Consider the following 25,239-nt stretch of genomic DNA (forward strand, 5'->3'; position numbering starts at 1 on the left):
CAATATGAATGAGCTTGTTCATACAAGAAGTTCACGATATTCATGTCGACGAGACTGCAAGTGCAGGGGACTGGGGGATCTGTGAAAGTTCCACCTTCTCGAACAACTTCTTATTGTCGGCTAACTTAGCTAAAGCAACCCATCGGAAAGCGCATAACTCGGGGTGTGTCCGGATACCCAGTTGTTTCCAAAGAATAACACAGTTCGAGCTCGCGTCCTCGCAAGTTGTGTAGCGTATTGTGGCTGCATTCAGATTCAATAGGACAGTCAGCTCAAAACCACAGCTGAACTTTTGACGGCATCGAACCGAGTTTTCATTGTGTGAGACAAGGTCGACTAAGAGTTCAGGAGCGCAGAGACCATGGTAGTATGAATCTTGGCAGCATTGGTGTAGGTACAGGAGTCTTCGAGTCAAAGGTTGTAGAATATACCGTCTCGCTAACGGACCGATCGGGAAATCTGTGAGTCCATACCAAATCGGCGGGCGTTAGGTTTTCCGGGGCATCGCGTCTGCAATTACGTTGCTCAGCTTTCAGGGAGATCATACCCGGTAGGCGCCGTGCCGCGAAGAAGGCTCATCACCAACAATACCTCCCCAACCTCCACAGAGAACGGACAAGGTACAATAGCAGTCTTATCCAAGCATATCTCCACTTATATTCCTGCCATCGTAAAACGCCTAAGAAGATCTGTAGTGCAGACATGTCCCCATGTAGCCCAGCACCGTTGTGCAAGGGATAATTGTATGTCGAGCTAAAGTAGCAGCCGAAAATCCAACCTTTGTAATCCCTCAAGTCTGGCGGACTTGGCTCACGATACTTGGCTCACGATAGTTACTCTCGCAGGCTAACCAGGCTACCTACACTCCTAGATCATACATGGCGCCTGGGTCAGCTCATGCAGCCATAGTATGCCACCGACTCCAGACCCGCGTACTATTGTAGGACCTAATGTATGCTGAAGTATCAGCCTTCAAACAAGTGAAGTCGCAGTACTGATAAATAGATGCTGTTCACAACCTTCCCGTCTTTCCATACACTCTCTCTCTCTTGCGCAAAGCAAACTCTCACTCCCAAGCCAAGACAACATGCAAACGCAGCAGAGACGCCCCTACCCCCCTGGCTCTTATCCTTCGAACAGGGATGCGATGCCGCATTTATTGCCATCTTCATCTTCGAGGATGGGCGAGCACAAATCTCATAGGACTGCCGAGTAATCTCCACTCTAGACTTGTCGTTGAAACCATCTGACATCAATAGGAAAGTGGAAGACGTCTATATCTCTGTCATGGGAGTTACCGGAGCCGGAACGTCCTCATCCATAGAACTGTGCACCGGACAAAAGATTGGAGTAGGCCAAGGTCTCCGCTCACGTAAGTACAACCCCATCATACCCAACAATGACTACGATAGCTGAGACAAGCTTAGACACGCAAGAAGTTGGAGAATTTGCGTTCATGATGAGTCCAAGCCTACGGGTTCATCTGATCGATACGCCGGATATCGATGACACAGATCGAAAAGACACTGATGTGCTCCGAGACATCGCTGGTTGGTTAGGCGTTTCGTACAAGAACAAGAAACGTCTAAGCGGCATGATCTACCTCTACCGCATCATCGACCCTAGGATGCAAGGATCCGCAAAGCGCAATCTCTTCATGTTCCAAAAGCTCTGCGGTCAAGAGTGCTTTAGTCAGATCATACTTGTCACGACTATGTGGTCTCTGGTTCCGCCAGAGATTGGTTCTCAGCGAGAAATAGAGCTAATGCAAGAAGAAGATTTTTGGGGCTTCATGCTCAAGAAAGGCAGTCAGATCATGCGGCTCAAAGATCAAAATGATCGCTCTTCTGCATTGGCCATTCTCGACACCGTGGTTCGCAAGCAAACGACAATAACGCTCCAAATACAAGATGAGATGTCTCGAGGTTTGGGACTTGAACAGACTGGGGCAGGACAGCAATTGAACCATGACATCTTGGAAGAGCGGAAGAGACGTCGAAGAGATATGGAAGAGCTGCAGCGGGAGAAAGAAGAAGCCTTGGCAGCGGCGAACCAGGAGGCAGCGCAACAGATTGGCCAACTCCAAGCTGACCTCGCCAAGAAAATCCAAGCCGGAGAAGAATCGCAGAAGCGTCTGCATGCTGATCTGGAGAAATTACAGACAGAGCGTGAAGCCGAGATGAAGAAACTCTTAGACCAGATGCAAGAGCAGGCGAAGAAAATGAAGGCCACAGATGAAGAATGCGAAAGACTCAGGGCCAACAGTCAGAGCTATACAACGGAGATGCAAGATAAGATACGTGCGTTAGAAGAAAGCAGGCTAACAGAAAAAGAGAGACGGGAAGCACAGCTTTCGGAAATAATGAAGAAGAAGACTGGTGAGTACTTGGTTGGGGATTGAGGTTGAGCATAGATCTAACCTGATACAGGCGTTCTCTCAGAACTTTCTGACTGGCTTCAAGTGGTTTGGGACCAGGTCTGAAATCTCATAGATGAAATCTGAAGCGCTTCGTACCATCCCAGCATGTACCCAACGAGTCGACGAGCATAGATCCAGAGATCATAGTGTCTATGGAGAGCTTGAAAGTCGTCAATGGCGTTTCTGTGGGTATTTCAAGTCTTGTCAATGGCGTTCCTTTCGTAGCTGTCTTGCTCTAGCATGCGGGACCACGCTTTCGGAAACTGAAGTCATGCATAATGAACAACGCACACCTCGATTCGGATTCAAAGGGCATTTCAACCCAATGTAGAAGCAATTGTCCACTGTGAAAGCCATCTGGTCATGGTTGCAATCATCTATCATACATGACATCAGCCCAACCCCTCCGCACAGTCCCCTGCCAATCCCAATCCCAACCACCATCCCCCTCAAAACTTCACAACAGTCTTCTTCGTATCAACCCCTTCATGCTGTAACCGGATCTTACAGGAGCTTTATCAAGCTAGAAGAGTAGCGCTCCTCTTCCGTTCTTTTTCTTTTATCCTCACAACAAGGTCAATGTCCGCTATTTGCCCACTCATTCGTTTCCCTAAACTAGCGAGAAGCACGATAGTCAAGTAGACAGGACAGCCTTTGTAAACAACATTGTCTGCCTGATGGCTATCCAACTTGCTATGACCGCGTTTCAAGCGCCATTGTCATCGCCGCTTCCTCTATCATCACCGAATCAATCCGGAGAGCCAAAAACCCCCAGCACGCCTGCTCAGGAGAAGATGATCGAAAGCTAACACCGTTGCGCAAACTTCTAGGCTCGACTTTTCAAGAATTCCACCAACTAAAATCAGTATCGGTATCTAGTACACGCACCGGGAACGCATACATGTAGGCTTAACACAGTTATTATATTCCACTAAAGACAACAAAGTCTAAGGTATGAGAATCTATATATAGGTGTAACAGAACGGTGCACCACCCATAGTGCTTGAGGCGTCCTCAATAGTGATTGGTCCAGGATACGCGGATCCCATGTCCAAAGTATCCTTGAGAGTTGCTGGGGGCGAGGTAAGGTCCTGAATAACGGTAGGCCCATACAAAGCAGTGGTGCGCTCATTTGGCTTCAGGTTCTGCCAAGTCCAATAGAGTCGATCGATGGATGCATGGTGGAAGAAGAAGTATGGGTCACCAGGAGAAGCCGAGAAGTCACCTGCCGGATCACCGCCGATGATAAAGTGTCCAGCCGTGTGCACGCCCATGAAATTGTTCGTGAAGCTGTCTGGAGGGGGACCGCCTTGCAAGGTCTCCCAGAAAGATTGGTAGCTGTCGCTCTTGAGCAGAGATACTACGTCATCATCCTTCAGCCACCCTTCGCTGGTGAAGCTGGTAATGTCGCGCATGAGACAACGAGGGTTGTAACCGAGGCCAAAACCAGCAGCAAAATCCTGGTTGGGGTTTGGTCGAACGCATTCCGATGAGGGAAACAACGGGCCAAGATTGACGGACCAGTCCTTGAAGGGTCCCGAGGTTACACAGCCACCACCTGGGCCATGCGGAATCTTCATCCTCACGTCAGTATTTGAAGGAATACCGGTGAAGGTTTGATTGCTGCAGCCTTTGACACCCTGTCCGGACAGCGACGTATCAGACCCGTCGAGCAGAGGGGACTTTGTGGGATCTTTGTACCACCTAGAGTAACTGTAGTAGGGTTGGGTACCCTTATAACCACACTCATTGCGTAGAGTCTGTTCATACGCCCAAGTAAAATATCGGTGCCAGCTGAGGAAGTTTCCCGTGATGCTAGATGTTGGTGTGCGAAGTAAGCACATGCTTCACATATAGTTCGCGAAGGATGGCTTACTGGATGTCGAAGGTTTGCTGGATGTGGGTAGCCACAAAGTCGTCATAGCGATTCCTACAGCCAGGGCATGTCTCCTTTGGTGTTTTGGACGGGAGCTTCGCTAGACACTGGACTGCGCTGATGTATGCCTTCTTTTCGGTCTTGGAGAAGGTAGACCTTCGATACTGTCAGCATGGGGACTGAACAGCCTTACGGCACCGGAGACATACCATTCCTGCCTGACTTGAATGTTGGTAGGGTTGCATTTCTTGTACTGCGCCGGCTGTTGAACAGCTTGGTAGAGTTGCTGGTTGATTGCAGCACCACCAGCCATCAGGTCCTGCTTAATGCTACCTAGGCCAGCGAGAATGTCATCAACGCGATCGAAACTTCTCTTCTCGAACTGCGTGCCCTCATAAGGGAGTGCATTTCCTAAAGCCAAAGGCAATAGTAACGCAGCTTGAAAGGATCCTCGCATGCTGTGTGGTTCGAGAGCGATACGATATATCGAACCAGCTATATAGAGGCAAGCCGAGTTGAAGGACGAAACGACGGGATTGACAGTTACTGTAAGAGACAGATAAGAAATGAGTAGTGTGCCGGCTGTGCTAGAGGTACGTCTCGAATCTCTTCTTATAGGTTGTTAGACGAGATGAGAAAGTCAGTCGAACTGATAATACCGAGGAATTTACCCAGGTAAGCTTCGGAACACTGCCACTTGGGGTCACCAACGCCGGCCCACAAAGGGGTCCTACCTGTCATTACCTAGTAGACATGGTGTAAGAATCCAGAAAGGCATAGCGTAGCGCTCACCCGAATAGATCCTCATGTTCTCGGGCTTGTGTGGCGCGGTTAGGACCGCAGTATGTTGCCGCATAGATGCAGGTTCAATCCTTCCAAGCCTACGTGGTAGTTCGATAGTCCATTCTCTACGAACCCTGAAATCCTGTATAGTCCGAGCTACTGGGCGCATGGATTGCAGGGTATTCTTAACTGCCGATTAGCTTCACTGGTATAGCAGCCGGCTTCCGCGGAGCTAGGATGTTGTGTGCTTCACTACCGTACTAGGGATTCTATGGTTCCTCGGGCCGGCCGCCAAGAGCCGTTCCTGCGCGTTTCCCGGTGGGTGAGCCTCATCTACCCCTAGCTTTCTTTCAAAAACTGGAATAACAATCTATCTTTATACTATACCTGCGCATAACACAGCGAGAGAGTTCTGAGGAGAAGAAATTCGAGTGTTGCAAGTCTGCTCCGCGATGGGAATATCGATGCCGAAGAAATATCTGTGCTTGGCTTGTAGACTGTGTCGCATACCGGCAGGAAGACACTATCGCGTACTCAGTGTGGCGTCTCGTAAGGATGCAATATGCATAAGCGAGATTGGTTTAGCCTATCCTGCACCCTACCAGCCGATGCGAACCCCATCATCTTGTAATTAGTACCAAGCAAATTGAACGCAGTGCGAGAATTGATGCGGTCAAGAAGAGAGTTGTTAATAATAACCAGGTCAAAATTGCTAGTTACTCTGGTCGAAGTCAGGGCCCATGCATGACCTCGGGAGCTACAATCGAAGGATTCAAGCTTTGCGTTCCGGACTTTCCATATTGTCTTCGCGCGGCTAAACCTTCACCATGGGTTCATCCTTCAAATGCATGTTTTCTTCCGCTCTTACTCCTCAACATGTTTATAAAGCTCGACATGCGAACAAATGCACAGACAGTATGAACCTGACATGGGACGGCTTGCCGCTTGGAAGCACAAGTTGCACAACCACTTAATTTGGCTAGTTACCGAAACACTCCTTACTCCGGAGTATCTTTGTGTTGTGAATCATCCTGCATGATGTGATTTTAGCCATCAACCCAGTGTTGTGTTTCTAACGGGTATGTCTTCGCTAGTTAAAATAAACTACCCTCAACATACAAGAGACTCATCATTTTTTTCCCGTTGGTCTCATTGTTGGACATAATATACGCTTCTCAACGATCTGATCAGGATGACTGTCGATCTATGTGCAAGACAAGTATCGAAACCGTTCCCGCCCATCCCTTCACAAGCGTACCTTCAGGAGAGCTATGCACCAAAGATGCTGGCTGTGGTTGGAACTTTGTTCGGATTGGCGATAACATGCGTGCTGCTACGCATATGTGTAAGGACTGCTATTCTCAAGACTTTTGGCATCGATGGTATGTATTTGCTTAGGATTCAGCCGCAGTTTTCACTGACTTGACTATGATAGATTGGCTGATGGTGTTTGCAGCAGTATGTGTTTTGAGCCAAATCATCACCTGCAAACAAGCCATGTCCCCTGATAGACCAACAACAACACAACGTGCAGATTTTGAGCACTATATGCTTCTATTTCCTTGTAGCACTCACACAAATTGGAGTAGGCCATCATGCTGAATACTTCACCTATGTCCGGCCTGATATGCTCGGCGAGTTCTACAAGATTATGTGGTACTACTCCTGGATACTTGTCATTGCCTATTACGATTGGTGGATCATAGCCGCTCCTGGCGATGGTTTTTGCATGCCATGATAGGTGAGTTCACACGTCAACGACGAGGGCTTGCACTAATCTTCGATTATATTGGTCATGCTAATCTTGTTTACAATCGGATCTGTTCGTTCTTTGTTACTACAATGCAACCCTGTGGAAGCAGCCTGGGACTTCAGCTTGCGACCGCCCAGTGGGTATGTTGAATATTATCAAAGAGAGGAAAGATGCACGCTTACAGTTAAAGGAATGCGAAATGCTACTCACAAACGACTTATCGAAATACCGCTTTGTTCAACTCTGGTACGCCCGCTGTTGAAATTCGTGTGGCCGCAGCTAACACAAAGACCAAGTGTTTAATTTGGTCAGCGACCTTGTCCTCGCCCTCATGCCTGTGCCCATGATATGGAAAATACAGATGAATACACGCACTAAGATCTCACTGTGTATCATCTTGGGATTAGGGTTGTTGTATGTATCTTCCGGCTACAATTGGCGCATTTGCGGTAATCTAGGCTGATGACAGTTAGCACTTGCGGTATCGCGGTTTACAAGATTCCTCTCCAATTTCACTTCTTTGAACAGACAGATTTTTCGGGTCAGGGAGCATGGTACTACATCTGGCAGCAGTAAGTCACTAATCCCATCACTCCTTGTCGAGGTTCACCCTTGTTGATATTATCCAGAATCGAGATGAACGTCGGAATCTTCGCAGCCTGTCTACCTACTCTCAAGCCCATAGCTGCCGGCTTCTTCGGCACCGTCAGCGCTCTGAAGTCAAGCAATCGATATGCATCACGACACCCGACTACAGGGCCGTCCCGGCCTTACGCCTCAAACGGATACATAAGGCAAGCTGAGCGCGGTGATACACGTTCGTATGTGATGAAGGGCTTGAATTGCAGCAACGATGGTTCACGTGATGGTAGCGCGGTCGACAATGAATACCTCGGGGCTGGTGTAGCACATACAACGCACATGGGACGGGTCAGTTGTGCGGCAGGGAGTGAAGATAGCATATTATCTGTGCAGAAAGGTATTATGAGGACTGTTGAGGTCGAGATTTCGTAATCTTGATGATTTATGGTCATATCTCACGTCCGGCTGCGGTTGCGAAGATCTGGGTACTTGGATGTTGAGGGTCAAATTTGAATAAGCACCCAATCAATTATAAACAAACGTTCGGTGGAGATATTTAGTCATATATGAAAACGATGGAGTGTTCGGAAACCCGTATACCTGTTGTATCGCATTGCCATATCTTAGGTACCATAGGTACTTTAGCACCACCGTATACAATAGAAAACTCAAACAGGTACAGAAACAACATGCCCTAGTTTACTGCCTACGTTAGCTTCTAGGAAGAAGTTCTAGAAAGATAAATAGTATTGTAGACTTCTAGATTCCCTATCTATATCTAAGAAAGTTCTAACATGCTTTATCGTAGTAGGTATAAGTACTTTGTTCTAAAGAGATGTTCAGTTTCTCTCTTCAAGGTAGTGGCACTGTAAACCAAGCTAAGAGGATGTGCACAGGCTGCAAGACTCATTGTGGGTACCGCAATGATCGTTGGTTCAGTCCGTTTTATACGTATTCCACTCCAACTGGGACACCCACATCCTCGGTATCGCCGTTTAACACTTCAAATACTGGCCCCCTTCCATCTCCACTTCCTCGCCACACAACCTCGACCAACTTCCCAAATACTGTTCTGCCGGCGCTATTGACCACAAACCATACTTTCTGCTCCACTCCATTGCGATAAACAGCAAAGCTTGTGATAGCAAGAGTCTGTTTCTCGCCCGTGAAATCATTCTCAAAGAATAGGGGCGACTGGCTTGATGAAATAAGAGTACCTGTCGGAATTGGAGTATTCGGAGACACAGATGAGGGTAGCTGGGACAGATAACGGTCGAGAAACTTAATGGCTGTTGGAGAGTTACTCTGTCGCCCGCCTTCAGTCCAGAATAATGAGTCTTTCACGACACGGATTTGGCCTGGTGTCTTGATTCCACTGACTAAAATTTGCTCTTCCCCGAGTCCACTTATTGGCACGCGCCGTATGCTTCCGTCATCGACACCACGAACGGAGCTCCAGTACAGCCAGCCTCTGTCCTCATCTACTGCGATTCCTCCTGCGTAGGAGATGGCTGAGGCGTAGGAAGGAATAGAATAGTCTAGACCTTCAGACACATTCCGCACTAAAGAGTCGTATGATCCATCGAAATTCGCCTTCTTGATTAACCCCGTAAATGAGTTGCCGTAGTAAATCCTTTGTTCTTTTTCTGCAACCGTCATGCTCATAGTTTGCCCATAGTGATCTTCGTCGTCGTTTAGGATAGTCTCCGCATCACCACCGTCTGTACCTGTGCGGACTATACCTTGGCCTGTCGCCGAGAAAAGAGACAAAGTCGACGATGAGTATGCAAGTGCATATGCACCAATGGGCTCACTGGCCTGGGTCGCATTCGAGTTGGCGCCAAACTGTGTAAGAATAGTCGCGTTGATACCACGCGTGGTCAGACTCCGAAGTGAGGTGGGCCATCGAGGAATGGGTGTGCTGCGATGACCTACACCTGTGTCGAGGACGATGAGGCGTTCTGGTTCCAGGCCAGCAACTGCAGTGTAAGCCTGGAAAAGGGTAAGCAGTGAAAGTAAAGAAATCATGATCTCTGGTCAGCTAGCTGGTAAAAACGTTGGAATCGTGTGGTGCGGATTGAACCATTTCATACCCATTCTCTCCTTCACCGGAGCTCGTATCTGCATTGTGATAGATGCTATGAGTATTTCTCTTGCAGTCTTGTTCATCAAATTAGATTGAAAAATGTACAATGTGCATTAGCTTGCATTTCGCATGAATGTTTCCAGGAACAAGACTGTAATGTGACTGTCAATCGCAAGCGCTTAGGGGTAGCGTATGCGGAGACGTGGTCTCATGCGTCGGTTTACGAATATATATATTGCTCGCTTGCGTTCTCCAATGCAGGGAAGATGGTTGCCGAAGCCATGTATAATAAGACTGAGAAAAATCAACCCCGCTTATAATGACTGCTGTAAACGTAGATAATAATGCGTGTCTATTCAAACGCTTGAACGCGGGTATCGTAAGCATATAAAACCAAATACTCCAATGCTCATGCAACGCCACTCCTTGCACACCTTGTCGTCGCTCATGGGATAGCTGCGGGATCCTTGGGCCAATTGGCCGCGAACGCTGTCCATGGTGTGCCTCTCATGACCAGATTGCCGTCCTTGTCAGGTACGTACAACTGTGGCTCATATCCTTGTACACTTGCCCATGACCAGAACAACCGCCTCCAGTAGCAAGTTACTGCCGCTGGTGTCAGGTATCTTCTGGTAAATGTCTCGTAGCTGTTCTTTGCAATCTCTTCTGCTTCGTTGTCATGCGCACGGTAGTATTCCATGGCCGATTCGAGGTTTCCGAAGTTCTCGGATGCTTCGATATAATTTACTTCGGGGCCAGCCAGTCTCATGAGATGGGTATGGAATTCTTGCCATTCGAGAGGGTGTGTGATTAGGGCTGAGCGACATAGTTGGAGGTACTTTAGGCGGCCGGAGTAGGATGTGCCTTCAGTTTGGACGGTGAACTTGTACCTGAAAGGTGGTTAGCATCGTTCTGTAGGTCTTGCGTAGCTTTGTATCATACCCGCAGAATTGCCTTAGATTCATAACGTCCTTGGTATGCGGGTCGCTGGCGTTGTTGATAACCACAGGCTTGATGTCACTCCACTCTTTGCCTTCGCTGACCCGGACCAGCTCCTTCCTAAGCTTGGCCATCTTGACCTTGCCCCTCCATACGACTCTAGGGTCCTTCTTCGCCCACGGAAGTTCTGTCTCCTTCTGCTCGATCTCCTTCCTGATGCTGTTCCAGCTCGGAGCGTGCGTATAGTTCCAAGCCCAGTACGCGTAGTTTGGCATCATCCAAATGTCCTTGTACTCTGGCCCTTCCTTCCGTGTATAACCGAAGAATGTTCCATGTTTCCTGGATCGCCGTGGCAGGTCGTCGAGCGAAAGCGAGAATTCAACGTTGGGGATGACGGGGTCGGATGTCGAGGCAGTCGTGACGGCTCGATCAATCTGTGCCAGAGTTCCTAGAATGCGTTCTCTCTCGTTTCCGTTTGTCACGTAGCATTCTTCTGGTTTTCCGGCGTCGACAACGAATAACTGCGAGTACGGTGTCAGATACGACGTGGAAAATTGTCAAACGGATGTGTGTACCTCGCCCTGATAGATCATAACCCGAAGCATGCATCTTCCTTCCTCAATCTCGATATCCTGGACGTGTACCTTCCTGCCTTGCCGAAAGCTGACCGCCTGATCCAGACTGTGATACAGCTTTGGAAATGCAGAGTCGCATTGCTCATGACTAAGTGTATGCACATTGGCATGCACATCGGCATTGAAATCCCAATCTCGCTGAAGATTTCTATGATGGGAGAAAGGTAGGTAGTTGTGCTTCGATTGCCCCCATATGGACCATAATTGCGTCGCGATTACGAAGGTAGAGATATAGAAAACGAGGTGCGAGAAAGAAAGACGGTACGCCTTTGGCATCATGATTGCATAACGAGTGAACAACGCGCGACTGTATTAACGAATGACTGAGGGTAAGCAATATGTCGGAGGACGAAGTTGACGAGAGGCAAGAACCCCAAGAGATGGACAAGACTCAAGAGAAAAGAGCCCGTCAGATAGTGCCCCATTTGATACGAGCGTCCATTCCAAAAAGCCTCGTCTGAGCAAAGCTAACCATTCGTAGCGGATGCGCGTCCATGCGAACCCCTGGGCTATCCCCACGCCATCACAGACCGGGCAAGTGAGAGCTGACAGTTCGATTGGTGCCCTATCAGAGAGCCGCTGGAGCCGGACACGATAAGCGCATGGCCTGGAATACGATCATAAGGATCTGGAGGTGTCAGGAAAGAGTGGATAGGAGTGGCTCGCCCGGAGCGTTCAGGGGTTGAAGCTTCAGTCAGACCCTTGCGCTAAGACCCTTTAGGCTCGGCTAGCTTTCTCTGTAGCTAGCTGACAGGAGCACGCGTACGCGAGCGACTCTTACCACGAACGCTAACGCGCATCACTAGGGACACCGCGTGCAAACCGCCATATTGCATTCAGCCGGGAACCATACAATCACACGCGAGCGAAGTAGAGGTGTTGGAGAAGTCTCCGATGCAACAACGACAAGCAATGCCATGCAATTGGGGAACTCTTAAGCAGCACGCGCGTCTTAGCGCGGGAGCTTAGGTGGGCTTGTTGTCCCCTGACGTCTGCAGCTCTATCTCTTCTGCTAACTGTACAGGGACGTGATGAGGTGCTGCGAGGCGATCATCACAATCCGGAAGGTGGGACCAGCAACATGCCATGAAGACCCAAGCGCCTCAACCTAGACACAGCAGCCGTCAGACCCTGCGCCGCATTAGGGGTCTATATACCCCTCTATCTTATCGTCGGCGACCACTTGTTTGAGATACCTGATTGTCCAAGAAAGATTGCGCACTCCTCAGCACTCTCATCAAAAGCCGTGAGCTACGTGCACGAGGTACTGAGCTCTATCTAAATTGAGAATGCGTTCTTTCATTTACCGATACGACATGGTTCGATAGAGGGGCGGGCGGCGTGCGGCACAGAAGATTGGTAGAATGCCTGACCACGAAGAGAGCATGACCTGAAGCTGGCGCTTGACCACCCTTCTGTCCCGACGCATTTAGCTGCCTTGAAACAACACCAAGACACAACCATACACGATGCATTGCACACCGATGCCATTGAAGATCAGATCATGGCGCTTCGATGCTTGAGAAGCAAAACAGCGCAAGAAGCTATTCGTCAATACGCCACTTCTGTTGGTCCAACATTAGCGTTCTCATGCATACCGTTGAGCCGCTTAGGGCTAAAAACAACACGGAACTAGCCTATATAAGCAACAACGCGAGAATGCTCCTACACAACAGTTGCGCTCACCAGAGAACAACATCGGACCATTGCTCGACAACTGACCGTTACATGCGGTCATACATGTAGACCAGCTTGCTATCCATAGCTTGACTGATATAGCGGAGCGTGGAGATGCATATGCACTAGTTTCATAGAAGAACTTTCTAGTTCACAGGACTTGACCTTGTAACATGTCACGGTTCATGGAGCGTCCCGGTGTGATCTTCTAGAACCTCACACACGGCCGCCTCAACATTCGCGGCATTTTGACCGTCTTTTGAGTAACGAAAACAACTTTCAGTAGCGGCACGTCGTTCAGTAAACGTATCAAAATGCTCGCCAATCTTAGCTTACATTCTCTTGTCTCTCATGGATCATGTTTTCCTTATGGCGTTTGCCAAGAGTGAAGAAGGTTTCGTGCAGTCATGTCCGTACTCATTGGCGACCACTTACGACCAGTCCCCATGTCTGAATGTGTTGCTGGTGAGGTTATATGCTGCGACGGATGTGATGTTCTTCTGTTCATTCAACAACTGCACTCCTGCCACATAAGTCTTTCATCAAGTTTTATCATCTGATCCATACCCAGTCAGCTGTATTAGACTGCTTGCCATTACTTAAACAAAGACTGTACAAGCGTTGTCTTCTAATCGAAACGAACCTTCCTGGAAGCGTTGCAATGGTGTTACTGCCGAGGATTCCAGCTCCACCATGCGCTAAAGGCCTGTAATGGACGACCTTTCAGTACCGGCAGGAGCATGACGGAACATGTCTGTCAGGCTGTATGTAGTGTGCTGCTCTAGGTGTGCAAGATAAGGAGACAGACACAATGCTGGGCCACTTCATGAGGGTCTGAACTAAACATCGTATCAGTGCGGATGTCGATTGAGGCTCGTCAAGTTGCATCGGTTAGGCAAGAACTGGTACATCATGTCTGCTCTGGGTCTGAATATGTTTCGAGGTCGAACTACCATGCATGATATCATGGTACCTGGATTGAGTCTAAAACGTAGGTCTGCTCGCAAATGGGCGGGTTTGGTATCCTGTACGAAAGAGGCATGTTGTAAATGCCTGTGGAAATTGTCTTCATTTGACCAGGATTTGTAGTTGATATTCATGTCCATCCGTTGGAAAGTCCAGCGGCATCCCAACGTGGTGACTTGACTCGGTCTTGCAATTAGCATGCCTAATCCCAACAAGACGTCACCAGAGCTTTCGAACGGAAAGTAACCTGAAAGGATGTTTCGGAGTGTCTTTTGTTTTGTTCGATCATTCTACACATCTTTTCAAAGTGCTGTAGGAATTCGTGCATATTTGAAAAGACACGAGTGACAGATTCCCCGTCAACAACAGTGAGCCTCATGGCTTCGTTGTTGATTGACTACGTACAAGTCCATGAGACTTATAGTATTTTGGACAGGGTATGCAGAAGCCTAAGTATTCCACCATCAACAGTAGAAGCCCCTGACCAAGAGGGACTATGTCTACTACCGCTTCTTATTCTTCTTCCCACCATTCGCAACCGATTTAAGCGCCGCGTGTTTAGGATGCTCCTTCAAATGTTGATGTAATTGTGTCTTGGAAGAGAAGCCGGCACTACAGCCAGCGCACTTATTCTTTACATCGGGCTCCTCACCCTCAGCCTGTTTTGCAGCTTTCTTTAGGCGTTTCAGTGCAGCCTTGCCAAGCTTGGGTTCTGGAGGGGCAGCGACTTCTGGTTCTGTGTGATCGCCAAGCTTCAACTCGAGGTCCTCGGTTGTTGCTGTAGAAGGTTCTGTGCTGGCACCAACAAGTCGAGCCTCGATTTCGGAGCGTGAGGCATATTCATCGTCTACGTCTGAACTGGTTTCTGAGCCAGTAGCTGATGCAGACACTGTGTTACTAGGTGCAACTTTTGTTGAGGGCGCCTCTTCCTCGTCCACACTATAGTCGTCTAAATCAAGCTCGGTCGTTTTCTTTGCAAGGTTTTGGACAGATACGTCAGAGCCTTCGTCGCCCGAGACATCGACATGCTTCGCAAGCTCGTCCTCAGCTGGTAAGATCTCATCACTCTTGAGAGCATCCTCATCCAAGTCTAGATGGGCATTATCCTTTTGCATCTTTTTCTTGAGAGCCTGGATTGCTTTCTGATGCTTCTTACTCTTCTCGTGGGCGTCATATTGTCGCTCGCTCTTGAATGTCTTGTTGCATGCCACACATTCGTACAGATCCTCTTCGACTTCTTCTTCACTTTCCTCCTCAACCTCGTCGGCCGGCCGTGCCGTAGCCCAATGCGGCACTGCTTGCTCCTCTTGTTCCATCTTCGCCATCTGCGCAGCCCTTGCGCGTGCAGCCTGCGCTTTTCTGGCGTCACGCTGTGCCTTGGCCTTGTCTTCGGCCGTCTGCGTGTTTGGAGTGTACCGCGGATCTCGCTTCCGTACGAACGCAACTAGCGTCCTGACGGCATCGTTAAAAGCCCGTCTACCCTCATCGCGAATCTTTTGGTTTTCCTTCTCAGCCGCCCGACGGTAACGACGATCAGGTTGCAAAGAAGGGTTGTATTCGTCCAGCCATGCAAAGCTCTTCACTGTAGCGAAGCCGTTCCAAGCTGAGTAGAAGTCACGTACAACGCCTTCATAGTCATCATCCTTGTGACCAAAGGTAGGGTAATCTGGTACGTCGAGATCGTCGTAGTCTGCCGCGTACTCCTCTTCGCGGGCAAGTTGTTCGAATGTCTCCCGCACGAAGCCAAAGAAGCCATTCGGCGAGTCTGAAAAGTCGACGTTCCCCCTGAACTTGCCCATCATCTGCGTTATGTCGTCGGCTGTTGTAACCTTCATGTCACCCTGGTAGTGTTCGCCAGAATCCTCGCCCGTGCTACCCCGCAGTATATCCCTCTCGTGTGCATCGTACCATGCGCGTTCCTGGTCATCAGAAAGTACTTCATATGCGGATCGGACTTCGGCGAAGAGGGCAGTGGTACGTTCGACATCACCATAGTTTCGGTCGGGGTGTAGTTCGAGTGCTTTCTTTCGATATGCTTTCTTGAGCCTGGGACGTGTTACTACTGTCGTGGCTATCAGGTCGCTGTAACGTACTCGTCTGGTGTGGCATTGCGTTCTACACCCAGCAGTTCGTAGTAACTCGTCTTCACTTCGCCCGCACCACTGGCCGCATCCCCGCCACCAGTGGATTGTGATGCACCCATGTTGATTGCCGGCTCCGATGCAGCTAGTCACTATGGCCTGAACTTAGTCTACAGCTCTTCGGGTCTCGAACTACTTGCAGTGGCTGTATGCTGCAGTTGAATTGTGTGGGCGTATGTGAGTCTTGGCGTGGAACTTTGTAGATGAGCTTTCACAGCATTCCCGGTGCGCGTGCGGACTGCCCTGCAATACACCGAGACTATCCCGGGGTTCACATGGTGGTGTTCTGGTGAGTCGCGAAGAGCAATGTTGCGTCACGACAAGCAAATCGCCTATGACTGTGCGCTTGGCGTTGATTGGTCGCGGACGGTAGAGGCGAAAAGTTTGAGCAGACAGTGATTGAGGAAGAGCGCTATTGGAGCCACCATAGTCTAGACAACGCCGAAAGCCGGCACAAGCCATGCATTTGTTTTGATTCATAAAAGAGGCGTTTCCCCATGTCTTCGTAATGGCGCAAGACTATCTCCATTGAATTCTGGGGGTCTCCATTTAGCGGCATCCTTCACAGGCAGACAGGCGCATGACCCGCGGAACAAGTCGCCGTTGTTGACAAGTCGTTATTCCCTCATTCATTACCACTTCCCCTCCACCCACACGTCCAATACAGGTCGAAACACAAACTTCAAGTTCCATCATCTCCCTACTCAGTCGCATTTGCATATCCCAAGCGTGGGTGATCGCTGGAAGGCTCCGTTAGCTTGGTCCACGGAACTGCGGCGGAACAAGCGTGGAAGGTACCCCGCTAAGCGTTGCAACCACTCAGCTCCCCACGTGCGTCCTCTGCGCCTCCTGATCGGCCAGCCTTACCACGGTTCCTCGTCGACCTTTCCCCAAATATGAAGTTCGGCCATCTGTTCAAGCAAACACTCCGGGATGAGGGCTTCCCGCCAGAGTGGGTCGATTCCGCCATCTCTTACTCGCAGCTCAAGAAGTGCATCAAGAGGCTTACCGACGAGCTGCAGCAAGTGGGCCTTGATCCTGCGACCCTGTCCAAATTGTTGAAGCATGTCGAAGACTACAATGCCTCTACACAAGAAGATGATGATCAAGAAAGACCATTCGAGTATATCCTCAACCCCGACAGTTCTAGGGATAATGCCTCGCCGTCACGGAAGGCTTTCCATCCAAAGCTACTCTTCTACGTAAACGAGACAAGTGGAGAGGTCCTGAGCGCCCAGCTGGATGATGAGACCAGGCGCAAACTCCAGATGCTGGCCGTTGAAACTGGCATGTCTGATTTGCGCGTCTTGGACGATTCAGGCTCGCCAATGCAATCTGCCAATTCTGTAGATCCAGCCAGTACCATGACGACCACCCCAACAAATAGCTCTCGCAGCCGACCCGGTTACCGTACAGTCGAGGTTCCCATTACCTCGGACACCGAATTTTTCACCAGGCTTACCAGTGAAGTCACAGGGTTGGAGAAACTGCAAGAGCGCGAACAAAAACGAATGAACGTTCAGATTGAAGCGTTAGGGAAACAGGTTGCCAAGTTGACCAACCCCGACCGAAGAGCCAATAGAAAGATGCTCACTACTTGGCGTCAGATCTTCCAGGTATACGTCGAAGAGGGCATTTTCTTTGGAACAACGGAGATTGATCATAAATCGCATGATTCGGAAAAGGCAATGGCAAGATTGGCTGGCTTCTCAAACAAGATTGCTAAGGCCGGTCTGGTGGAACAGTTGAAGAAGAAGGAGAACCTGCAAGCGCTGAATACTTTTATGCACATCAACCGAGAGATTCTCCAAGGCCTACGATTCGGCGAGATCAATCACAATGCCATGATCAAGATTCTCAAGAGTATGTTTTCGATTCTTTCAAACGTAGACCCGGTAGGCTAACCTTGCACTAGAATTCGACAAACGCACAGCTTTGGGCGTAAAGTCCACGTTCCCTCGTCAAGTAGAGTACCCAGAGTTCTCAGAACATCTCGCCAAGGCCGTCTGCGCCGAAGTCAACACACAGATCCTCTCCCACGTTCCGCAAATAGATGACTACTCGTGCCCCATGTGCATGGAAATTCAATGGCGGCCCGTAAAACTCAGCTGCAACCATACCTTTTGCATCAGGTGCTTGATCGTCATGCAGAACAACAAGCAGTACAACTGTCCCTTCTGCCGAGAGAAGACAGTTTTCGATGCAAATTCAGGTAAGCATTCCTCCATTCTCTACCCGTAAGAAATCTTCTAATGGCCCGTCACAGACAACCTGGATACCGAACAAGCTGCCTTTCTCAAAAAGTGGTTCCCAGAAGAAGTCAAGAACAAGCAGCGATACAATGAGCTGATGGCGGGTGTGGACCAGTATGGAGAGGTGTATGCGACTGAAAAGTGCGTTGTCATGTAACCAATCGCTACTCTTTTAGATCGCATGCTAAATTTGCCGTGTTTGAAGGTTCATGCGCGCCGGCTCTTTATGGTAAGTTCCATTCATGCTCCCTATCGAGAGGGTAGGCTAACATCTCACTAGGCATATGATTTGATCGTATCGATGGGTGCAGTGCAATTTGGCAATAGCCGTTTTTGAGATTTGAGATACCCAGCATAATTTGTGCATGTACAATAACCAATAGACTAATTCAACATGTCTCTATCATGGCTGACATATCATGAGCCTTATAGTAGTATCATCGTCAGCAGTGAAGTGAAAGCATCAACGTGGGACGTGAGGATTCGAGGTGATTGACTTCGTATAGAAGAGACCCCGGGACCGGGATATAGATAGTAATGTGGTAGACAAGCAAGGAAAATCGTACAGTGATGTGCTGCTACAACAGCGAAACTATATCTTTCGATCTGTTTTTAACCAAGGAAGAACTCCGTGCCTAGATGCAACCAAATAATACGCTATAAAGAGAGAGAAGAGAATGCCAGTCCGAGGCTTGTTGAAGAAATTATACACTGCGCTCTGGGCTTTCACCCTCGGCGACAACAGCCACGCCCAACCCCCGGTCTGGAGACTGGAGAACGAGTTGTTCATGCCGCCTTGCTCTGATGAAGTCGGACACACTCTTGATCAGGATGAACCAGCCGACAATCATCAGTCCGTATGCTATCCAGTCACTGCCTGTAATGGCACTCGCGGCGGGTGTCATGTCACTGCCACCCGTGCTTCCACTGCCAACCTTGTTGGGGTCAAAGTCGTGGGCGTTTGGGTCGTTCGGAACGCCACCGTCGAATCCCTGCCCAGGATTATCATTGCTGCCGTTGTTCGGACTAAGTACGGCGGAGCGGAAACCGAAACCGAATTGTACGAGTGTGATACCGAGACCAGCGCGGGATCCATTCTTTGCAGCGTGGGTAGTGTGGAGCAGATAGGTGAGGAGGAAACCGACGAGTTGGAAGGACATGGAGATCATAGCGTTCCAGAGGAAACTGAAGAGGGAGCCGACGGGAAGACCTTCGACGAAGACTTCATCGCCGAAAGTGCCGGGAGCGAGGATGGTGGTTTCCCAGTAGGGTGGTGTGGCGTCTGCGGCGGCTTGTTCGTAGGTCTGGTGGCTGTTAGTAATGCTTGATATGATGCACGTGTAGTCGAATACGCACCGGAGGCTTCTCCTCAGCGTCCTCCCCTCTGGTCGGCTTTGCGCTCAGATTAGCCCATACACCACCGTTGCCTCCGCCATAGACGCGTCCGCTGCTCGGCGCCTGTGTGTTGAAGACTGGCAGTTCCGTCACTCTCCTTTGGATGCCCGGAGCCACGGGCTCGTCTTCTGTCCTGGGTGTTCCCCGCATCAGCCGCTGCCGATCATCGCGCCCATCGTTATCGTCGTCGTCGTCGGAATCCGAGTCAAACGTGTCGGCGAGTGTGCGGTCTTCCTCGTTTGGTGCGGGATCCTCGGATAACAGACGTCGTGATGTGCCGCTTGGTGATGATGCGCGCGAGTGGAATGACGGTGGCGGCGATGCAGGCGGCCACTGCTGACCAGCCTGCAACCTCTGGGGAGATTCATCCTCGTCCTGGGCGGCTACCTGTGTTGATGGGTTAGTCTGGGCGTCGTGAAGGCAATACAAGGGGGTTGCGCGGGCGCAGGATGCCCGGGACCAACTGGGACAGCGTACCCTCTCGTAGCCCTGGCTGGGCATGTTGCGCGGATAACCGGATGTGTGACGTGAAGGGTGCAATGCTGTGTTTGCTATCGAGTGTCGACAGGCGAGATGGTGGTAGGAATAGGCCGGGCAGCAGGCGTGGACGAGGGAAAGGCGGCGGTTGTGATAGGGAAGTGCAGGTGGTGGAGCGTGTCAGGCGGCAGATGCAGCGGAGGAGGCGTTTCAAATGCAGTTGCCTGACTTTGTCGCTTTAGGCCATGCGACACGGGCGCTGCGCCACGATCCAATAATGCACGGACCCTGCACCTGGACCCTGGTTACCGAAGCATCATCGACTTTTGGATCGTCGAAGAAAGTGAACGAGATCCGTCTTGGACTATTCGCACACAGCAGCCATGGCAAATACTGTGAGTCTACAGCCATGCATCACAGCATAGTCAGCTGACACGCAACTGCAGATTACAAAACAATACACCCGTCTCCTTGCCCTCTGGCCCAAGGACGCTTTGCGCCCCAATCTTCCCTTCACACGCGCAATCGAACATCATGGCAAACCATTCGGCCTGCAACCCATAACGCCCGCTCCCGAAGAAGGCGCAAAGCCTCAGTCCCCTGCATCTACAACACCAGCTGCATCGTCACCGCCTGCGAACCCCAAGCTCGAGCAAGCCCAAGTGAACGCACTATTTTCCTTGCTGGAGAACCGATACAGTACCAAATATGCACTGTCGCCAGGTGTACTAAAGCCCACATCTGCACCAGAGCACTACACAAGGTTAATGGACGAGATTGAGCGGGCGCCTAAAAAGACGTGGTGGGAGGCCAAGCTGGATCAATGGAAGATGAAGATTCGATGGTCATGAAGAACCAAATTATGACTCTGTATTATATCATGATGTAAAATTAAGAGAACAAATCAGAGAGGCACTAATATGTCCTCACTCGTTCACTTCAATTCATTACGACATCCCTGGTTTCAGAGGGGTCACTCAAGAAAAGAACGAACACAGAAGAAGCTTTGCAGAACCTTGTTATTAGGTCTTGTGCAGATACATGCAACGAGATTCATCGACAAGCACGTCTCATGTGAGACGTTGCGTCCGAGACTCCATAGTTACTACGCCCAACAACTGCATCCAAACATCTAACCTGATCAGTGCTAGCTTTTCTAGCGCCTAATTTGAGTATGCCTGAATTTGACGCACCTACCTCAAGGCAGTCTTCCTCAACTGACGCTCTTTCTCTCCAAACCACACCCATCACATTATGGACGACACGAGCAAACAGCATGACGAAACTCCCACTAAAACCCACGTCTTGCCTGCTTTGCCGACCGAGCTGTGGCTCAATATACTCGACCATGTGGTCACGTACGATACTCACATTTTTGATCGCTCCCCTTGTTACATCAGAGGAAAAACGCGTGACCTTCAGAGACTACAATGCGTATGCAGATCGTGGAGGGTATTACTTTCGCCAAACTAATCTCATAGTTTATATGCCTGACATTGTACAGGACATGATAAAGCCAGCAGTGTATCGCCATGTAGCACTTGACCGCAACGGCAGCCTTCCAGGACCCCAAGACAGTCATGGCATGGAAGCAGACCACATCACAGCCCTGGCCCGGCTCTTAGGTCAAACGACCGATTCTGGTCTTCCTAAAGCTTCCTGGGTTCGCTCATTCAGTGTTCAAAAACATTCCGCGAAATACTGGAAATCCAAGGAATTACGGAAGAAGGCATTGTCCGACCTAGTCTTCCATATGAAAAACCTTCGCGAATTCTGTTGCCGCTTCGTCCTCAACTATCCCACTATGGCATCCATTGCACGTTCGCACGGATCACAGCTTACAAAAATGGTTATGCATCTCGGTGGGGACATCCATACATCAGAACGCCTTCTACTCTTGAACCACTTTACGGCTCTGACAGAACTTCGCCTTAGCGTTTCCGACTCGTATTCGATTGAGATCGAACCACTTGACTTGCCGAATTTACGTTCACTCGAATTGGTCACGGAACCGGCTACTGGCAAATTATTGGCTTGGCTCACCCACTGGAATATGCCCGTTCTTTCAGCTTTTGCTTACTTGAAACCACCTGATCGCTATTCGTATGGAATGCGCCACAAGCGTCTTCTGGCAGCTTTCATGGCAAGACATGGCGCTGGTTTGAAAACAGTAACCACTGACTGCATTGCTCCAAAACTCACAGTTTTTCCCTATACACCTTCGTTGGACATATATAAGCAATGTGCTATACCGGAAGTCATTGAAGGCCTTCCCATATCAGTGACGCAAATTTTTACCTGCGAGTTTGGTCAGAACCTAGGTTATCAGGTGCTGAGACTGGAGTGCCTATTCCAGACAGTGCAATCGCTGCCACCAGAACGCAGTCTGCATACAATCCGCATGGTTTCGAGAGATAAGTATCTCGGTGGATCGCCGTTTCTCTGGCGGGAAAAAATGAAATGGGCAGACACGAGAAGAATCAATACTTGGAAAGATTTCAACAAGTATGCAAAAGGACTGCTGGAGCTGGGTGTTTCAATGTTAGATGAGCAGAATGTCGTTCTTACGGACGTCCTAGAGGAGATGAAGCGATCACAAGAGTCAATCTGCATGGAGGTCCTAGAGGGCGCGATTGATGCATTGCTGGAATCAGCAGAAGAATAGTGTACTTTGAATACTAGAAGAGAGAGAGAGAGAGAGAGAGAGAGAGCCTATTATATCGTTTTATAACATATATGTACTCACATACCTCTCGTGAAACCCTCACACTCAACGTCCCAGTGTGACGGCCAAACCGGTCCCTCATACCCATCCCAACCACCACACATCATACCAACAGCGAGCAACAGGCCGGCCGCACTCGGAAAGTACGGCGTAGGTACCCTCGTTCCACCCTCCGGCATACCCACCTCATCGAAAGCATTGTTCACATCAAGCAACTGACTAACCGCTCGTTCTGCATCACCCCTCCTCGCCTCCGTGATGGCCAACAGTGGGAAGTCCCAGCCGTACGAGAAGGGAAAGTTCCAGGTCTCGTGTACCTTGGCAACAGTGTTGTTGAATACTGTCGTGTTAACGCGGGAATCTGGAGGTAACCAGCCTAAAGTTTGTGTGTATGAAGTCAGTCTATGTTTCACACGCAGTTCGTATATGGGAGTCTTTACCGTAAATACCTAGTATACCAGGATGGTCTTCTGTATACTCTGGTGTAGTCCACATATCCGGTATTCCCTCGTATGTTACATATGCATCTTCTTCAGTGGGAAAAAGTGCGAGGTTATCATGTACGTGTATCCACGACTCTGGAACAGACTTGTTTTGTCGTACTTGCCATTTTGATGCCACGTCGAGACCGAAGCGCCAGTATGCCAGCTCGAAAGTGGGGTTGATGGTGTCGTTGGGTTTAGTGTTCTCAGAGACTGGGTACATTGGAGGCCCAAGATCATAACGGTTCGTCGTGGAGTTCCAGAAGGCATAGCTGGCCATGAAGTCTGCCACGCCTATCAAGATATCGTCCCATTTTTCAAGAGTCTTCGCGCTTGGGAAAGATCGATATTCCATTTCGGCAAAGTACATCGGATGCGGTTGTTGCCAGATGAGCAGGCTGTTGATTTCACCTGGCGCAGACCGACCGCTTGGATCACTCATCTTGCCGATGCGCGCGCCTTCGTATCCTTGCTTCTCTGCCCTGTCGAAACTGCTGGGTAGGAAGCGCTTGTAAACACCGATGCTACGGTCATAGAGGTCCCATTTATCCCAAAACATCCAATGAGCCAGATGCCAAAATACCATTTCCATATGAAACTTGCCGTACCAGCCATTGTTCACCAGGCCGGATTCTTGCGCCGGATCTTTGCCAGCCCCGTTGACAGCCAAGAGGTACTGTGAGAGGACTGTGCGGCGCTGCAACTCATCAGCTGAAGAGTTGCTAGCGGAAGGAAGTGACAAGAATGCGCCGGTCGACCAGTAGTCTGCCCACCATGTTTGAGCCTTTTGCTTAACCGTCTCGGGTGTACAAGACATATTGACCGCATGAGGAGCGTATGTAACAGTGAAAGAAAGCTGCTCGGAATTCTGGCTGGCAGCTAGGATATACTTGTGCTCATCGCTGTGTAGGCGTGAAAGCCGAGCGTACCCTTCCCAGGCAATGTCCGCTACATATGTTGTTGCATCCAAAGTGTGAGTGATTGTCGCACCTCTGTTCCTGTACTCGTCTGTGGTGGTGTGGTTTGAAGTAGCGTTGAAAAGACCAACAAATGGCGCGTCGAACTTGTTCTTTCCGGTCGCATAAGGAAAGTCAAAGAAGACACCCAATCCCGCTGTCCTTACTAGACTAGACGATATCTCCACGGCCACAGTATCTGTCTCTGGACTGGCAACAGTTGTCACCCGAACCTCTGATCCATGAATGGAGAAAGTTGAGCTGATGACACCTTCCCAGAGGTCCAGCACCTGCTCTCTGCCATTGAGTAGTTCTTCGGTGACATTGCCTCCGGCAATACCGCCGAACCACAGTCCGACTCTTCCCAGATTGATTCGATGTGGGTTCGCAATCATCCATTGACTGATATCTTTTTCTTCGGGATTGGGTTGCGCGTAGTTGACGAGACGACCGTGAGTCCACCAGTCAACGCCGGTATAGTCCGCCGGAGTCTGATTTGTCGTCGAGTTGTGCCATCCCCATGATGACAGGGTATTATGTGGAAGGAAGGTCTGCAGTCCCGTAATGTCAACACCAAACGCAAAGTTTCCGTTGCCAACTTGGACAGGACTGTATGGGTTCGATTGATTAAGTTTGAGGTTATACTGCTGGACAATAGATTTACGATTAATCTTGCTCTCCACGCCCAACGACGCAAAAGAGAGCAAACACAAGGCCCTGGCCCACATCTTCAGCTGTATTGTAACACGTTGGCTTCGTGATTCGTTCATACCAGGTGCTGTCCGCTCATCTTTATAGAGCTTATGACGGCATCCTCCGTGATGCAGGCTAATTTCCCGGTTGATCATCTTTAGTTGATCATTGCCATCGGCGGGGGCAACCATAGAGTGTATGGCATCGGGCTGAGATAGCCCGATGCCACGGGATCGTACATTGTACACGGCTGGGCCCTCTTCGGCGTCAGGAAAAGACAAAGGATGCGGCGGACGAGCAGCTAAGAATGTGGGGTGGAGGCGGAGGTGGAGATGAATCCCTGTTCGCACTAACGTTATTCGGACACGCATTCTTATCGATAAGGGTTTCTAGAAGTTCGAA

At 49.7% G+C, this 25,239-nt stretch overlaps 10 protein-coding genes across 10 annotated transcripts; 4 read left to right on the plus strand and 6 right to left on the minus strand.

Annotated features, from left to right (window-relative positions):
* Window positions 1-1,287: 1,287 nt before the first annotated feature.
* AA0111_g144 (hypothetical protein) lies at window positions 1,288-2,482 on the plus strand (the record flags this gene model as incomplete). Its single annotated transcript, XM_028647099.1, has 3 exons — window positions 1,288-1,372; window positions 1,428-2,378; window positions 2,430-2,482. The coding sequence occupies 3 exons, from the start codon at window positions 1,288-1,290 to the stop codon at window positions 2,480-2,482; spliced, it is 1,089 nt and encodes a 362-aa protein (XP_028511903.1).
* Window positions 2,483-3,381: 899 nt separating this feature from the next.
* Window positions 3,382-4,752, minus strand: AA0111_g145 (hypothetical protein; the record flags this gene model as incomplete). Its single annotated transcript, XM_028647110.1, has 3 exons — window positions 3,382-4,234; window positions 4,296-4,451; window positions 4,505-4,752. 3 exons carry the CDS (start codon window positions 4,750-4,752, stop codon window positions 3,382-3,384), a joined length of 1,257 nt encoding a protein of 418 aa, XP_028511904.1.
* A 3,606-nt stretch (window positions 4,753-8,358) lies between these two features.
* On the minus strand, window positions 8,359-9,441 carry AA0111_g146 (hypothetical protein; the record flags this gene model as incomplete). Its single annotated transcript, XM_028647121.1, has 1 exon — window positions 8,359-9,441. One exon carries the CDS (start codon window positions 9,439-9,441, stop codon window positions 8,359-8,361), a length of 1,083 nt encoding a protein of 360 aa, XP_028511905.1.
* Window positions 9,442-9,944: 503 nt separating this feature from the next.
* AA0111_g147 (hypothetical protein) lies at window positions 9,945-11,352 on the minus strand (the record flags this gene model as incomplete). The annotated part of the gene is made up of 3 exons (XM_028647132.1): window positions 9,945-10,389; window positions 10,442-10,959; window positions 11,014-11,352. 3 exons carry the CDS (start codon window positions 11,350-11,352, stop codon window positions 9,945-9,947), a joined length of 1,302 nt encoding a protein of 433 aa, XP_028511906.1.
* A 2,867-nt stretch (window positions 11,353-14,219) lies between these two features.
* AA0111_g148 (hypothetical protein) lies at window positions 14,220-15,919 on the minus strand (the record flags this gene model as incomplete). Its single annotated transcript, XM_028647143.1, has 2 exons — window positions 14,220-15,762; window positions 15,810-15,919. 2 exons carry the CDS (start codon window positions 15,917-15,919, stop codon window positions 14,220-14,222), a joined length of 1,653 nt encoding a protein of 550 aa, XP_028511901.1.
* An 834-nt stretch (window positions 15,920-16,753) lies between these two features.
* On the plus strand, window positions 16,754-18,397 carry AA0111_g149 (hypothetical protein; the record flags this gene model as incomplete). The annotated part of the gene is made up of 5 exons (XM_028647154.1): window positions 16,754-17,720; window positions 17,773-18,069; window positions 18,124-18,235; window positions 18,286-18,338; window positions 18,390-18,397. The coding sequence occupies 5 exons, from the start codon at window positions 16,754-16,756 to the stop codon at window positions 18,395-18,397; spliced, it is 1,437 nt and encodes a 478-aa protein (XP_028511902.1).
* A 416-nt stretch (window positions 18,398-18,813) lies between these two features.
* On the minus strand, window positions 18,814-20,005 carry AA0111_g150 (hypothetical protein; the record flags this gene model as incomplete). The annotated part of the gene is made up of 3 exons (XM_028647166.1): window positions 18,814-19,413; window positions 19,466-19,891; window positions 19,982-20,005. 3 exons carry the CDS (start codon window positions 20,003-20,005, stop codon window positions 18,814-18,816), a joined length of 1,050 nt encoding a protein of 349 aa, XP_028512332.1.
* Window positions 20,006-20,364: 359 nt separating this feature from the next.
* AA0111_g151 (hypothetical protein) lies at window positions 20,365-20,832 on the plus strand (the record flags this gene model as incomplete). Its single annotated transcript, XM_028647177.1, has 2 exons — window positions 20,365-20,376; window positions 20,428-20,832. 2 exons carry the CDS (start codon window positions 20,365-20,367, stop codon window positions 20,830-20,832), a joined length of 417 nt encoding a protein of 138 aa, XP_028512331.1.
* Window positions 20,833-21,329: 497 nt separating this feature from the next.
* On the plus strand, window positions 21,330-22,646 carry AA0111_g152 (hypothetical protein; the record flags this gene model as incomplete). Its single annotated transcript, XM_028647188.1, has 1 exon — window positions 21,330-22,646. The coding sequence occupies one exon, from the start codon at window positions 21,330-21,332 to the stop codon at window positions 22,644-22,646; it is 1,317 nt and encodes a 438-aa protein (XP_028512330.1).
* Window positions 22,647-22,723: 77 nt separating this feature from the next.
* AA0111_g153 (hypothetical protein) lies at window positions 22,724-25,028 on the minus strand (the record flags this gene model as incomplete). The annotated part of the gene is made up of 2 exons (XM_028647199.1): window positions 22,724-23,082; window positions 23,147-25,028. The coding sequence occupies 2 exons, from the start codon at window positions 25,026-25,028 to the stop codon at window positions 22,724-22,726; spliced, it is 2,241 nt and encodes a 746-aa protein (XP_028512329.1).
* Between the last annotated feature and the right edge of the window lie 211 nt (window positions 25,029-25,239).

This window comes from Alternaria arborescens (genome assembly GCF_004154835.1).
Source record: "Alternaria arborescens strain FERA 675 chromosome Unknown contig_1, whole genome shotgun sequence".
NCBI lineage: Eukaryota > Fungi > Ascomycota > Dothideomycetes > Pleosporales > Pleosporaceae > Alternaria > Alternaria arborescens.